The sequence below is a fragment of the Bos indicus genome, chromosome 5 (assembly GCF_029378745.1).
Source record: "Bos indicus isolate NIAB-ARS_2022 breed Sahiwal x Tharparkar chromosome 5, NIAB-ARS_B.indTharparkar_mat_pri_1.0, whole genome shotgun sequence".
Taxonomy (NCBI): Eukaryota; Metazoa; Chordata; class Mammalia; order Artiodactyla; family Bovidae; genus Bos; species Bos indicus.
This window is the reverse complement of record NC_091764.1, coordinates 64,896,378-64,909,585: the sequence shown is the minus strand read 5'-3', so window position 1 is coordinate 64,909,585 and position 13,208 is coordinate 64,896,378. Positions and strand designations below refer to the sequence as shown.

The 13,208-nt window shown below is 40.1% G+C and overlaps 1 protein-coding gene across 11 annotated transcripts in view; it reads right to left on the bottom strand.

Moving 5' to 3' along the window:
* ANO4 (anoctamin 4) overlaps window positions 1-13,208 on the bottom strand; it is a 432,231-nt gene that overhangs the window by 132,677 nt on the left and 286,346 nt on the right. For 8 of the 11 annotated variants that reach the window (XM_019961160.2, XM_070789603.1, XM_019961162.2 and 5 more), the window contains 2 exons: window positions 9,725-9,825; window positions 6,270-6,314 (listed from right to left, as the gene is read on the bottom strand). In XM_019961160.2, the coding sequence (XP_019816719.2) occupies window positions 6,270-6,314; window positions 9,725-9,825 (146 nt within the window). Of the gene's footprint in view, window positions 1-6,269; window positions 6,412-9,724; window positions 9,826-13,208 lie in introns of those variants that run through there. The other 3 variants (XM_070789609.1, XM_070789610.1, XM_070789604.1) reach the window with 3 other exon arrangements.

Below are 13,208 nucleotides of genomic sequence, written 5' to 3'. Positions count from 1 at the left end.
GTGGTGGCAGGAAGCCTCTAGAAGCTGAGAAAGACCTTTGGTTAACAGCCAAGAAATGGAGACCCTGGTCCGACGACAGCATGGAGCTCAGCTGTGCCAGCAACCTGGATGAGACTGGAAGCCAATTTTTCCCAGAAGCCTCTGAAGAAGAGCTGGCTGGCTATCACCTTGATCTCAGCCTATGAGACCCCGAGCAGAGAAACCAGATGAAAGCTACCCCACCCAGACTTATGACTCACAGAACTGAGATAATAAATTTGTCTGGGGATGTGTCATAAAAGCAATGGGAGACTACCACACCTCTCAAAACAGGCTTGATCCCATCTTCCTCAGACCTCGGCTGGCCAGGTTCCCATGGGCTGAGACTCATGCTCCACACTCTGTCCCTACCTCCCAGGTAAGTGGCTCTGGGAACAAGAGTTTGTCCCTCTGTGGCTGCATGACTAACGTCCATTCTTCCACAAACCCACTCCTGGCCCCAAACTGTGCCACTCAGACATCAGTGAGCATCCCCTTCCATCTTGCCAAGGAAAGACACACAGTGCAAAAGCCACCAGGCTGGAAAGCCTGAGAGTCAAGCTAGAGGCCTGGGACAAACCTTTTATCCTCTCAGGGCCTTAGTATCCTTGTCTTTAAAATGATCAATCAGATGCTGTCTAATATATGTTTCTGGTGACTTTAGAGGTCATATCTTGGCTATACCATTTCAAACAAGCCTTGAGTTAATAAAGAGCTTTCCTTTTCACAAAGCATAATGGATACATTTTTGTATAGAATGATGACTCTGGAGTCAGCGAGAAATGGATTAACATTCTCACCGCTCAGCTCAAAAGCGGTGAGTGCCGTGGTTGGCAAGGGACTAAGCCTCTCTGAGCTAACACACCCATTACAGATGGAATTGGTAAGGATAATGCATAAGGGTTTACACAATGCCTTGGCTGGACAAAATGCTCAATTAAGTGGTAGTTTCTAGGATGAAGAAAACGATGATGACAATGAACTTTTGTTGACCAAGTTCTCAATAGACATTCAAGAGCCATGATCTTCCCTTATATATTGAGGTCTGTGCTCCCATGTCTCACAGACATCCCTGAACAAGTGATCCTGAAATTTACTTAGAGCTGAAAAGTCGAGAAACCAACTAACCAGAAAGCATCTCATTTGTCTCTTCAATAGAGGAGTAGGGCTTACTTAATAACGTCTCCTCTGACAGGAGAAAGATAAAATGTCGGTTTAATGACAGAGCATTGATTTTCGTTGGATCCACTGTCACTTTGGTCCATCTCTGCCATTTACTGAGCAAAATCCCTCTCACAGACTACACAGGCACATCAATAAAGATGGACCACCTGCTTGAGTATTTGTGGCCTTGACTTGTCAAGTTAGCATCTAGACCAAAAGGTGAGTCACTCTCTTAAGAAAGTTGTTCTGATGGTAAATTTGGGGTCCTCCCCCAAAGACCAGTTCATGACAGGTGAGGTTTTGGGTAGCTGGAAAGAGCAAGCATAAACTAAGAGGCCACGTGCTCCAGAGCCCAAGAGCTGCAAATACTGAGCCCACACTCCACGACTACTGCAGCCTGGGCGCCTAGAGCCCATGCTCCACAGCAAGAGAAGCCACTGCCATGAGAAGCCTGCTCACGGCAACTAGAGAAAATCCGTCTGCAGCAATGAAGATCCAGTGCAGCCCAACATTAATTAGTTAATCAAAAACAAACTAGGGGGCACACATCTCCCACCTTGGCTGGGCTGTGCCTTGGGAAGGTCCTGGTTAAAATACCTTGACCTCAGCTTCCTCAGTGGTGAAGGGGAGACTGTGGTGATCTTAGAAAAGGCCACATGCAGAGAACTTCCCCCCTTACCGGTAAACCTGTCTGCAGGCCTTTATAAATTACTGGCTGTACACAGAGTCCCAGCCTGGATATGGAGGGTGCACCCTGAAGAACCAGAAAACAAGGGCCTTTTTCTTGAGCCACTAACAACCCAGGAGGGAGTTTGTACTAAAGACAACTCAATTAGGCTGAATTAAATGAAACAGGTAACTTCAGAGACAGCTGCTTTTCCCCAGATCAGAATACTATAATAATAGCATCAGGTTTCAAACAGTTAGATTACATTTTCAGAGATAATATGCCCAGAGAGCACAACAGATGAGCTTTTTAAAAATGTAATGGAGGCACCGTACACAGGCCTACGTTGCAGGAAAGGAAGCCCTCCTGGATGGATAACAGACAACAGAGGCTTGCATTTCTTTTTCCTCTTCTTAGAGCCAAGTGCCCCATATTAGCAGTCTCTCCTCAGATAGGAGTTAGGGATCTTGAGAAACTAATGCCATTCTTTTAGGTCACAAGGCTGCTAAATTGGGGCAGAGCTTAAGTATCTTCTAGAAGAGTCCAAAGGTTTTGGAACATTTACGAATGTTAATTTTTTAAGGTGAGGATGGAAATATCCAAGCCATGCTGTAATGTTGCCTGTATACTCATCTGATAAGACTGCACAGGCACTCAGTGTATAACACAGCAGGACAAGTGTTCATCCTGCCAAGCATCGCAAAGGAGAACATCAGTCAGGATGCGTATGGGGGCGAGGAGGAAAAACAAATGGGCAGTACTGAGACTTCAGCTACCAGTCACCCATAATCATCAGACTTACGACTTCGTAAGCATATCTTTTACAGGCTATATTCATACTATTTGGTGAGAGTAAAAATAAAATAAGGCCGAAGAACAGTGATACATTTCCTTTCTTGACTAGATGGGTATTGTGTAGTATCTCTAAGTCTGCTCAAAGGTAAGTGTCAAAGCATCCTTTAATAGACCAAGTATGTGCATAAAAAGAACACTTACCCCCAAAATACATATCTGAATTATATAAGTGTGCTTCATGGTGTCAGGTGACTTTTCACAAACAAAGATATTTGTGAAATGATGCTTTATTTTTCTACCTGCTCAGAAACTTCACAATTTTTATTTCTTTTCCCTTATTCTGAAAGGAGGTAGGTTTGTTTCCAGGGTGCTTTTGTGGATTAATGAAGTAAAATATTATTTGGAAGAATGAAACCAAAAGCTAAATTAAGTATCCATATTTAGGATGGCATGAAGATCTCAGAATATTGAAGTCAGTATGTTACTACTGGTGTATGACTAGGATAACAAGTTACATACAAGCCCTGCAATTTGGAAGTCATCTCTGGCTACAGAGACACCTATTCTTCATCACTTAAATCAGCCTATCCTGAGACGAAGAGTTAAAGCAGATACAAAATTTTCTGACAAACTGCATTTAAAAATTTGCACAGACTTCAATAAGTAATACCACCACACTGATATCCTAAATTTAATCCTGTGTGGTCAGCAGTAAGGCTTATCTCAAGAGGCCATTCTGAATCAACGTGTCATACAACCAGAACTGGGATTTTTTTTTTTTCCCTTTATTTTGACCCAGAGCCTGCGAGTGCCTTTTAAGGACTCGATTCTTCTATAGTTGTTATGTATGCGCTTAAGTAGCATCAACCCTTCCAGGCCAAAAATTAGTGCTTGGTAAGCTGTTCTTCCAGTTCAAGAAACAAGGATTTCCCAAGCTCTTATTCACTCACAACCTCCCTTCTACACACACAGAGAACATGTGGTGGGTGACATGGTCACAGCCCTGTGTGCTTTCCTCCTCTTGCTCTTGTTCTAAACCCCATCCACTTTCTCCTTTGTCACCGCAAACCCTAACAAGGTAGCAGTAAGCCCTCACTTTCTGATTCATCAGGACCCCCTCTGTTCTCCACCAGCTATAATTTGCTTTCTGTTACTCTCCTCTCTGCAATTATCATTCTCAAAATGCACTAGTTCCAGACCAGCAACATCAGCATCACTGGGGATCTTAACAGAAGTACAAATTATTGAACCTCATGTCTGGGGATGGACCCATCAATCTGAGTATGAAAGAGCCCTGCAAGTGATCCTGACACATGTGAAAGTTTGAGAACCACCATTCCATGGAGACTGCTAGCATGGTGGTTACCAAGGTGACCAAAAATCAGTTCTCATCTCTCATTGTTCATCGCTGAAGAAAACCCCTTCTTATGGGAAATCGTACATGGTACCTTTGATACTGCCCTCCCCAGTTCCCCTTCTACTTCTTGAATTGTTCCTTTTCATTCTCCCCCACCTCTTTCTGTCTCCTTAAAGCAGATTTTTCCAAGCAGTTGCTACCGGCCCTCTTCTCTTCACTCCATGCATTGCTCCCTGGGAAATTCCATCCACTTCCCTGGCTCAGGTCATGATGGCTAATGAGCTTCACCTCTCCATTTCTATTCTCTGGCTTTACCTTTAGCTTCAACTGCTTTGGCATCAGTTTCAAAAGCCTCAAAGACCAACTGTGACACAAATTACCTCAAAACCTACTGTGAGTCATAATACAGAAGTGTCAGATAACTAATCAACACCTGTCTTACCACATCTGTATCTCCCTGAATTTCCACTCTTCTTCTGCCTCCCAATCCCTTATATATAAACCTCTTTCTCTCCACCATTTCTTGTTTTCCAAATACCCACCAAGTCCTTTTGCCTACACTTGCCTCCAATCTTTCTCATATACTTTGCTGTTTTACTTAACAGATTATTTTTTGGCTCTGCATGGAGCAGGAGTACAATCTGAGTGCTTTAGAGTGAAAGTCAAGGAGACAGAGATTATGACTTGTTGTAAGGAAGCACTTTCTAAGTCAGGTGTTCACAGATGGGATTCCGTCTCTAGACATGTTTAAACACAGGCTGGCTGATGATATAACAGAGGTTCAACAGCCAATGAGTGGCTGGACTTGATGACATTTGATATCCCATCCAACCTTGAGATTATATGGGTCATTTAATCACCATTTTCTTTCAAGTCCTCATTGCTCACCTCTTCCCCACATTGCAAACAATGTTTTAGTCCTCGATCTATGTCTGATGCTTCAGGAAGTCCTGGTTTTCCTATGCTTTTCTTTGTGGCCTTATTTTCCCACTGCAAATCCTCACACATATATATGAAGATTCGTTCATTCATTTGCCCCACCTACTATATGTGAGGCACTGGAAAAACAGCCTTCATATACCTTCTAGATGGAGGGCCTATATCATAGGCTATAGCACAGACCCAGCAATCTGAGTTTTAATACGCTGTCCAGGTGACTCTGCTGCTGGCTAAAGTCTGAGAACTACTGAAATAGGCTAAAGTGTGCATGAAGTTTCTGTAGAAGGTCATTATGTGACAAGGGACTTGTCTCTGGTGAATCCAAATGCCATGGCAACCATCTGATTGAAAGAACTGCTTATAACGATGCTTCTCAGGAAAATTTTCGGGAAGCACACCTTAGTTTTTTTAAATGCCTATTTTCATGTCATATTTTGTCAAGCACACATGAACTTGGTTAAACTCACTAAACTATATCAACTATTCTTCTATTTATCCTTCTGCACTGAACAGAAGCAGAGTGAATTTGAGTGCTAGATCTCACAGAACTGAACTCTAAAGATTTTCAGACAAATGTAATGGTTTCCAAGTTGTTTAACTATCAGCTCAGCTTAGGGAACATGATTACATAAGACGAATTAAAAGTTTGAAGTTAGATTGCCAATGATCACCATGAAATCAAATCAAAGAACATACTGAAATCTCCTCTTCATCCCCAACTTCTCAAAAACCAAGGAGAAACAAGCTTAGGAAGGCAATATAGCACAGTAAAGGTAGTCCTCATCCAGTAGGATTTTGGGGGAGGAGGGGTTAAAAAAAGAGGGTAGGAGGGCTTCTGAGTAAGGTAATATATCTGCAAATTTTATTAACAAAATATTATTAACATAGGAGGACACTACCCATGGTAGGATCCGAAGCCACCTGAGAGGGTTACTGGCTATACTTGGATTTCAAGTTATATATAGTGGAGGGAGTAATTTGCATGGGGAAAAAAGGAATGTTCAGACCAAAGATGCTTTCTAAACAGTGGGGCTTTCTGGGAATTAGGATGGGGAACTCTCACCTCTCAAACCCAGCCTCAACAGACCTGCAGATAAATTCTGCCTCCCAAGTGTGGAGAAATCACAGGGAAGACTCTAAGAGGAAAATTTCCATCTTTGCTTCCCGCTCCCCAACCCAGCCTAACTTGAAATAGCTATTTTTGGTGCAGCAACCAGCTCTCCCATGGGACAAAGGCCCCTCCTCCCCAGCTTGTCTTCCTTGTCAATGTTGGGAGCACACAGGACAAGAGCTAAAAGAAACACCATCGTGACACAGCATGCTACTAACCTGCTCATGAACTTGTATCGGCGGGGCAGGTAATAGATTTTTCTCCTGGAAGAACAGCAAAAATGAAGCCAGTCGAGAAGAAAACCCATCGTCAGTTACAGTTTGAACTAGCAAGGAAGGAAAGGAGATTGAAGATAGAAGCCTGTAAGAGGTGAAGAAGAAAAAACTAAAAAGAGATTAACAGTGAGAAATGTAGTGGGAACGCAGGGCATGCATTTTTGACTCATGAAATCATATGAAATAGTTTCTATTGACATTGCTTCCTCTCCTTGTTACCATCAATTTTTACACTTGCTCTTCCCCTATAGAACCTGTGCAGAGCAATAATTTGGAGCAATTGGTATTTGTATGAATTCAGCTGAGGTCAGCTTTTTTCTTCTCTTCAGGATACAGAGATAGATTGCCAGCCTGCTTGCAACATACATAATTTAACAGGCACACTGTTACATTAACAAATATTTCTACAGCACTTTAAGTTTAGAGAATGTTTCTGTCATCTGATATAGGCAAAGGTAATATAAATTATATATAAAAATATATGTTTTTACAACCAGTATGGGAAGGACACTAACAAATAAGTATCAACAGCCTGCTGGAAATAACCACACCAGCACATATTGTCTAACCCCTGGCCCTTGTGTATTGTTAATTAAAGAGGTAAACCAAGGAATCCCGGAAAAAACTCTTCTTAAAAATCAGACTTATTAAGGGTCTGTTGTACTTCTATTACATATTAAATGTAATTAATGTAATATTAATTAAAGTATTACAAATGCAAATTCTGAGTATAGTGTGAACAGAGAACATGTGCATTAGATACTTCTAAAAATGCAATCTCTCTTTCCATGGTTTTGCTTCAACCAATGGGTACAAATGGATGAATAGTTTGCATGGATTTTGAACTAAGATATTAGAGAAAATTGGAAGTTTATACACCAAAACTTTAGTGCATATCTGTGAAAATTTGAACACATACCCCATGTTATAAAGAGGCAGATTATAGAGACAATAGAAAAATCAGTGGCTGCCAGGGGTCTGGGCTGGGGGGAGAAGGGATAGAGTAAAGGGGATTTCAAGGGCTGTGAAACTATTCTGCATGATACCATAATAGGGGATACATGGCACCTTGAATTGTCCAAACCCACAGAATTGTACAAGACAAGAAGTGAACCTTAAACTATGGACCACTAAAACAAACACCACCATGACAGAGCATGCTACTAACCTGCAGATAGTAACAATGTGCCAATACTTATCTATCAGTTGTAACAAATAAACCACAATGCAAGGTATCAATAGTAAGGAGGCTGTAAGAGGGGTGGGAGGAGGTCTATGGGAACACTCTGTACTATCTATTCAATTTTCTGTAAACCAAAAACTGCTCTAGAAACTGTCTATTTAAAAAGTCTATATGCTTGGACACACAGGTATTTAGCAAAAGCAGGTTTTAGTGACCATTTCCCGCAAGAAATCTATTCCTCAACTTCCTTTTAAATATCATAGAAACAAAAATCCAAGGAGACTAAATCTGGGATTCAGAAGTACAGTCTATAGAAAATAATAAAGGTAAGATTCTTGGAGGCATTTCAATGTCCAAACTGATGCTTGAACACTTTGTTGAACTGATATGTCAGGACAATTCCTCTTTTGGAAATACATGCTGGATAAAAAAGTCATGTATATTTTAAATGCACCAAGTTGTATCAAGTGAAGCTATGCTTAGGTAAAATCACATCAATATTAATAAGGCCAACTCATGGCCACTCGTTAACAGTATTTCCTCCTAAAATGTTGTCCTGCAGGAATTCCTATCATGTAAAATTATTATTCACAGTTGTTATGGCTTTCATTTTATTGCCTGGATCACATTCTCTGAATGCTGCATAAGAGAAGTATTCATGTTGCTTGCAGGCGGCACTCTTCTGCTATTATGTAATGAGCGCACAGAGGTGTTGTCTATGATACAGCCAGTTTCCTTAGGTTTTACTACCTTACTATTATCAAAAGGTAGACTTTTTAAGCTCTGTTGGCTTTAAGCTGTTGGTTTGATCTATGACTCTATCTAAGCATATATTTATTTTCCCTTTGGTCCTTATGTATGACATAGCATTAATTCACATTGATAAATTACTGATTGTGCAAACAACTGTTGACGGAAACAAAATTGGTATTCCTTCTCTCTCACTGATTACATATATTACATAATTTACATATATATAAATATATATATAATTTAAACAATCCTTGGGTTCCAAGATTTTTTTGTAACATTTTAAAAACAAAAATAAGTGAAAAATTTAGAACTACTTTAGTCTCAGTTCCTTTGAGAATTCTGCCTTAAGGAAAATACATGGTAGAAGTATCAGCCTCTATTTTGAATTTGTATTAGGACACAAAGACTAATAAAGAAAATAAGATGCACTAGAGAGATATATTACAGGCTTATGAATGGAAATTGCCCTTCCCTAAATGTGTTCCTAGCATCTCTTCATTTCTAAGAATATAGATGGATCTTTGTCTCAATAACTTTCCACAGCTCATTAACAGCTATACTTTAGAATTGGCCATCTGCCTAATTTCTGCCCTCTGACTTGGTCGTATTGGCAAATGTTGAACCAAAAGTAGAAAGTATTTAATTCTTTTGTCCCTTAAGAACTGTCCTTGGTACTAAACCCCTCCACCTCCTTTAAGAGATTCTATTATTTTTACGTATCTTGGCATTCATAATTTAAGATTTAATACTTAATTTCATTTCTATCTAGCAAACAATCACTTTTTCTTAATCTATAGGGAATATAAGAATATTCACTCTGAGATGGAGGAAAATTAATCCTTTAAAATAACTAAGAAATTCATGAAAAGTACTTTATATTCCCCATTCCAGTGTTCTTGCCTGGAGAATCCCAGGGACAGGGGAGCCATCTATGGGGTCGCACAGAGTTGGACACGACTGAAGCGACTTAGCAGCAGCAGCAGCAGGAATAAATATCAATGGTTGTGGTTTGCACAGTATTTATGACTTGACTCTTAAAATGCAAAAATAGTTGTTTAAAAAAATAAGGTCACGTTTTCCTGAAATTTCTTGAACTTGCAGCAATGGAAGTAGACTGTAATTTTTTTCTGGAAGGGACCAGTCAGTAAGGACTTGTACCACTGGTCCTGACATCTGGCCATTTAAAGAAGCATGGTTTTTAAAATTGGCACTTTGGAAATGAAAATGCCACTTGGAAAATATTTCTTTCTCAACAGTCTATCCTTCTAAGGACTGCATTAGCCAGGCATTTTCACAAAAAGTCATGAAGTCATCATTAGCCATGAAGTTACTTATTGCATTTCCTACACATTTAAAGGGTTTTTTCCTCTAACAGTTTCAGTCTGCATTTTGATTTTATTTGTTTTGATAGAGGAGTGCACTAGCAGCAGAGAGAGTAGGGGAGAAATACTTTTACACCTACCTGAAAGGCATTCTTACATTCATTTGTTCTGCATATCTTCCAAGCACTTCCCATGGGGCATGCAACTTCACAAAGATAATGTCACTATTTATTAGAGAGGACTGAAACAGAAAAAAGAAACTAAATTGAAAAGTATATCCAAGTCTCCTATGGTTTCAATTGAACTGGAACTTAGAACACATGAACTTGTACAGAGTTTAAGATCAGAGGGCATTTTTCAGCAATCAGCTGGGTCCTTATGTGTGCACATATCCATTCAATCAATACATTACTGTGAGTCAGGCTCTGGAGAACCAGCAGGGAAGAAGAGAGATACAGATGGCATTTACATTCTGCAAATACACACATACAAAAGGAGACAGGCAAAAACAAGTTAACAAGAGAAAGAGATTCAGAGAGTTGAGTGTTCTGAAGACAACAGAGTCTTGGGAGAAAAAGTTAGAGTAGGATACCCATTTCCTTGGACAAAGGGTCAAAAAAAAAAGTCCTCTCTGAGGAGTGGACATGTGAGTTGAGATATAAAGAAGGAGCCAGCTGGGTAAAAAGCTGAATGTTCTGGGTGCAAAGCCCCTAGGCTGGGAAACAGCTTAGTGTGTACTATAGGGGAGGGGCAAGGAGGAGGGTGGAGGTGCTGGGGTGGATTAATCACAGAGACTGGCATGAGAAGAGGCTGGAGAGGTGAGCAGGAGCTAGTATGCGGTGCTTCACAGGCCACAACAACACAGTTACACTTTATGCTAGGTACATGGGGAAGTCATTTTGATTTAGGTGTTCAAAGACCACTGCGGCTGCCACATGGAAGAGAAAGAATAAGGGAGAGTCACAGTGAAATGGAGAGAGAGATGCTCTCAATCATTCAGGCAAAAGCAATAGTTGGTGGTGGGGATAAAGGGAACTAACAGACGTGTCTTAAATCTGGCCAGCATCAGCAAGGCTTTTTCAAAGGACTGTGCTCTTCGGCCCCAAAGCTTTCCCTTCTTCGGGGCTTTTTATCAACACAGAACTTAGGGCCGTAAAACTAGGACTTCACACTCCATTAACTACCCAACAGGTTTTGGTCTGTGCCTCTGGTGGCAGGGACATCCCTTATTAGATTTCCTTTGGAAGTCATTTCCCAGGGTGAGGGCTGAGTTGTGGAAGGATGTGGAAGAAAGATGAGAAACAGTTAAGCCAGAGCTTAATGAGCCAAATGGCCAATTACTTATCCTTATCTTTTCACACAGGGTTATCCTGAACTGCATACCATTTAAGTGTTCATAGTTTAAGAAAATCAATTTAAAATTTCATAGTTTAAGATGTATTGGGCCTTCGTGGCTGAACTCTCCTTATAACAGTATCTATACACAAGTCAATATTTCTACACACCTGACAAAAAAACCCTCAACTTTATGCTTTAGCAGGGGTACATTTGCACTGTAGGGAATTGTTTTTACATTGCAGATGAAAGGCAACTGTAATTCATTTTTCGTATTTTCATTCAGGGTCTTCTTGCTGGGCTTATAAATATTGTATTTAAGGCCTAAGAACGCCTCAAGATATTATGGAAAAGCCAACTGTTATCAACAACAACATTCTCAGAAACTTTGGTGATGCTGACTTTCCCATGGGGAGAAGGGCCAGGATCCAAGTACACAATGGTGAAGGGGAACCCCTGATATTGGTTAGGAAAAAAAAATCAAATTTTCTGGCAGTTCAGGCTGAAATAAGGTTTTATCTTTCAACGTAGGACAAGCAGACACCTACCTTTAAGCCCCCTGAGAACAAGGAAAGCTTCTGTTATTCATTGGTTGAATCCTTTGGCCCCAGAACAGTTCCTGCTATAGAGGGAGCTCTCAGCCGATATTTGCCTGGTGGTGGTGTAGTTGCTGTCGTGTCTGACTCTGTGATCCCATGGACTGTAGCCCGCCAGGCTCCTCTGTCCATGGGATTCTCCAGGCAAGAATACTGGAGTGGGTTGCCATTTCCTTCTCCAGGGGATCTCCCCAAACCAGGGATTGAATCTGGGTCTCCTGCACTGCAGGCAGATTCTTTACCAACTGAGCCACCAGGGAAGCCCTGGTGAAATGTGAACAGTTCGTTCTGGCCCAGGTAAAAACTGGGAGCCCTACGTAGCAGGAAGGCTAAAATAAAATTTTAAAAAAGAAAAAAGAAAGATATGCTTTAGAGTCTGGGAAGGTTTTGCAGCTTCCTCACTTGGGAGGTTTCATGATGATACTAGGAATTCTTTAAATTTGCCTAGTTTTCTGACAAGGTTCTCACTTCCTGTTGTTTCTTCTCCATCTTCTCATGAGAGGAAGAGTAAAATTGTGCAAAATAAAGAAGACAAATGGCCATGGGACTGATTCACAGAATCAACCAAACCTTGATTTAGAGCATGAAATCTTAGAATATACTCTCTTCACAGAATTATTGCGATTGCTAGTTTTACAGAAAATACATAATCTACCTCAAGAATAATCATTTTGTAGATCTCCCATGAATATATGAACACACTAGGGAGGATACAATATCCCATTCGGGGCGTATTCTAAGTGTCATACTTCTGTGTATGAAAAAGCCAAGTTCATTATCTGAACACGTACTGAGTCAACTAAAATTCTAATGTGGGATTTCAACCATTTTCTGCATAAATGAGCAACTGCTTTGAGTCACTCAGTATGATTTAAAAAAAACCCCTCCATTTTCTTATTATTTCAATTATAACAATGATTATAAAGCCTGTTATATTTATTTTATATCATCACTTTACTATATTTAGTGCTGTATAATTTTATAAGCACTTTTACACATTACCTCATTTTATTCTCAAACTTGTAAGAGAGGCTTTAATTTCTTAAAAAAGGAAAGAGACTAAGCAATTCACCCACAGCTAAACTGAAAGTTTATTTCATTCAAATCTGAGTCCCCACCCACATCCCTTGACTCTGTCCATTTTATCTGATAAACTCTGAGGTTTAAATAAATCCATGGCTTTTACATGCATTGAAGACACATAATCTCTGAATTCTTTATCAGTTTACACAAACAAAGAGGGGAAATTAAGCTATATTTAAGATTATCTTGATAATCTTGAGAAAAATGTTAACTGAATTCCTTGAATGATGACGGGTGTCTATTCCTGTGTTATGTGTGTGGAGGGGTCTGCATCTGTGCATGCCTGCATCTGTGGGTGTATGGGGCTTATTTTCTGTTTTTAAGGAGAAACTGAACTTCAGCTCAGAAAAATAAATGTGAAACATGACTGCTAATTATATGGCTCATACATCACTCTTTTTCTCGAGTACTGAATGATTACACTACTGGGTCTAAATAGGTTTTCCTTCTTATTAAGTATTCCTTTCCACATAAATCCAAGTGTCCAAGTACCAAAATGAAGAGAAATGGAAATGATTTTTTGAAACAGAGTTGTTTCATTCATATACTACAATAAAAACCCCTTAGGTTAGAACCTTGGGGAGAAGAAAAACGACCATTTAGAGGAGCT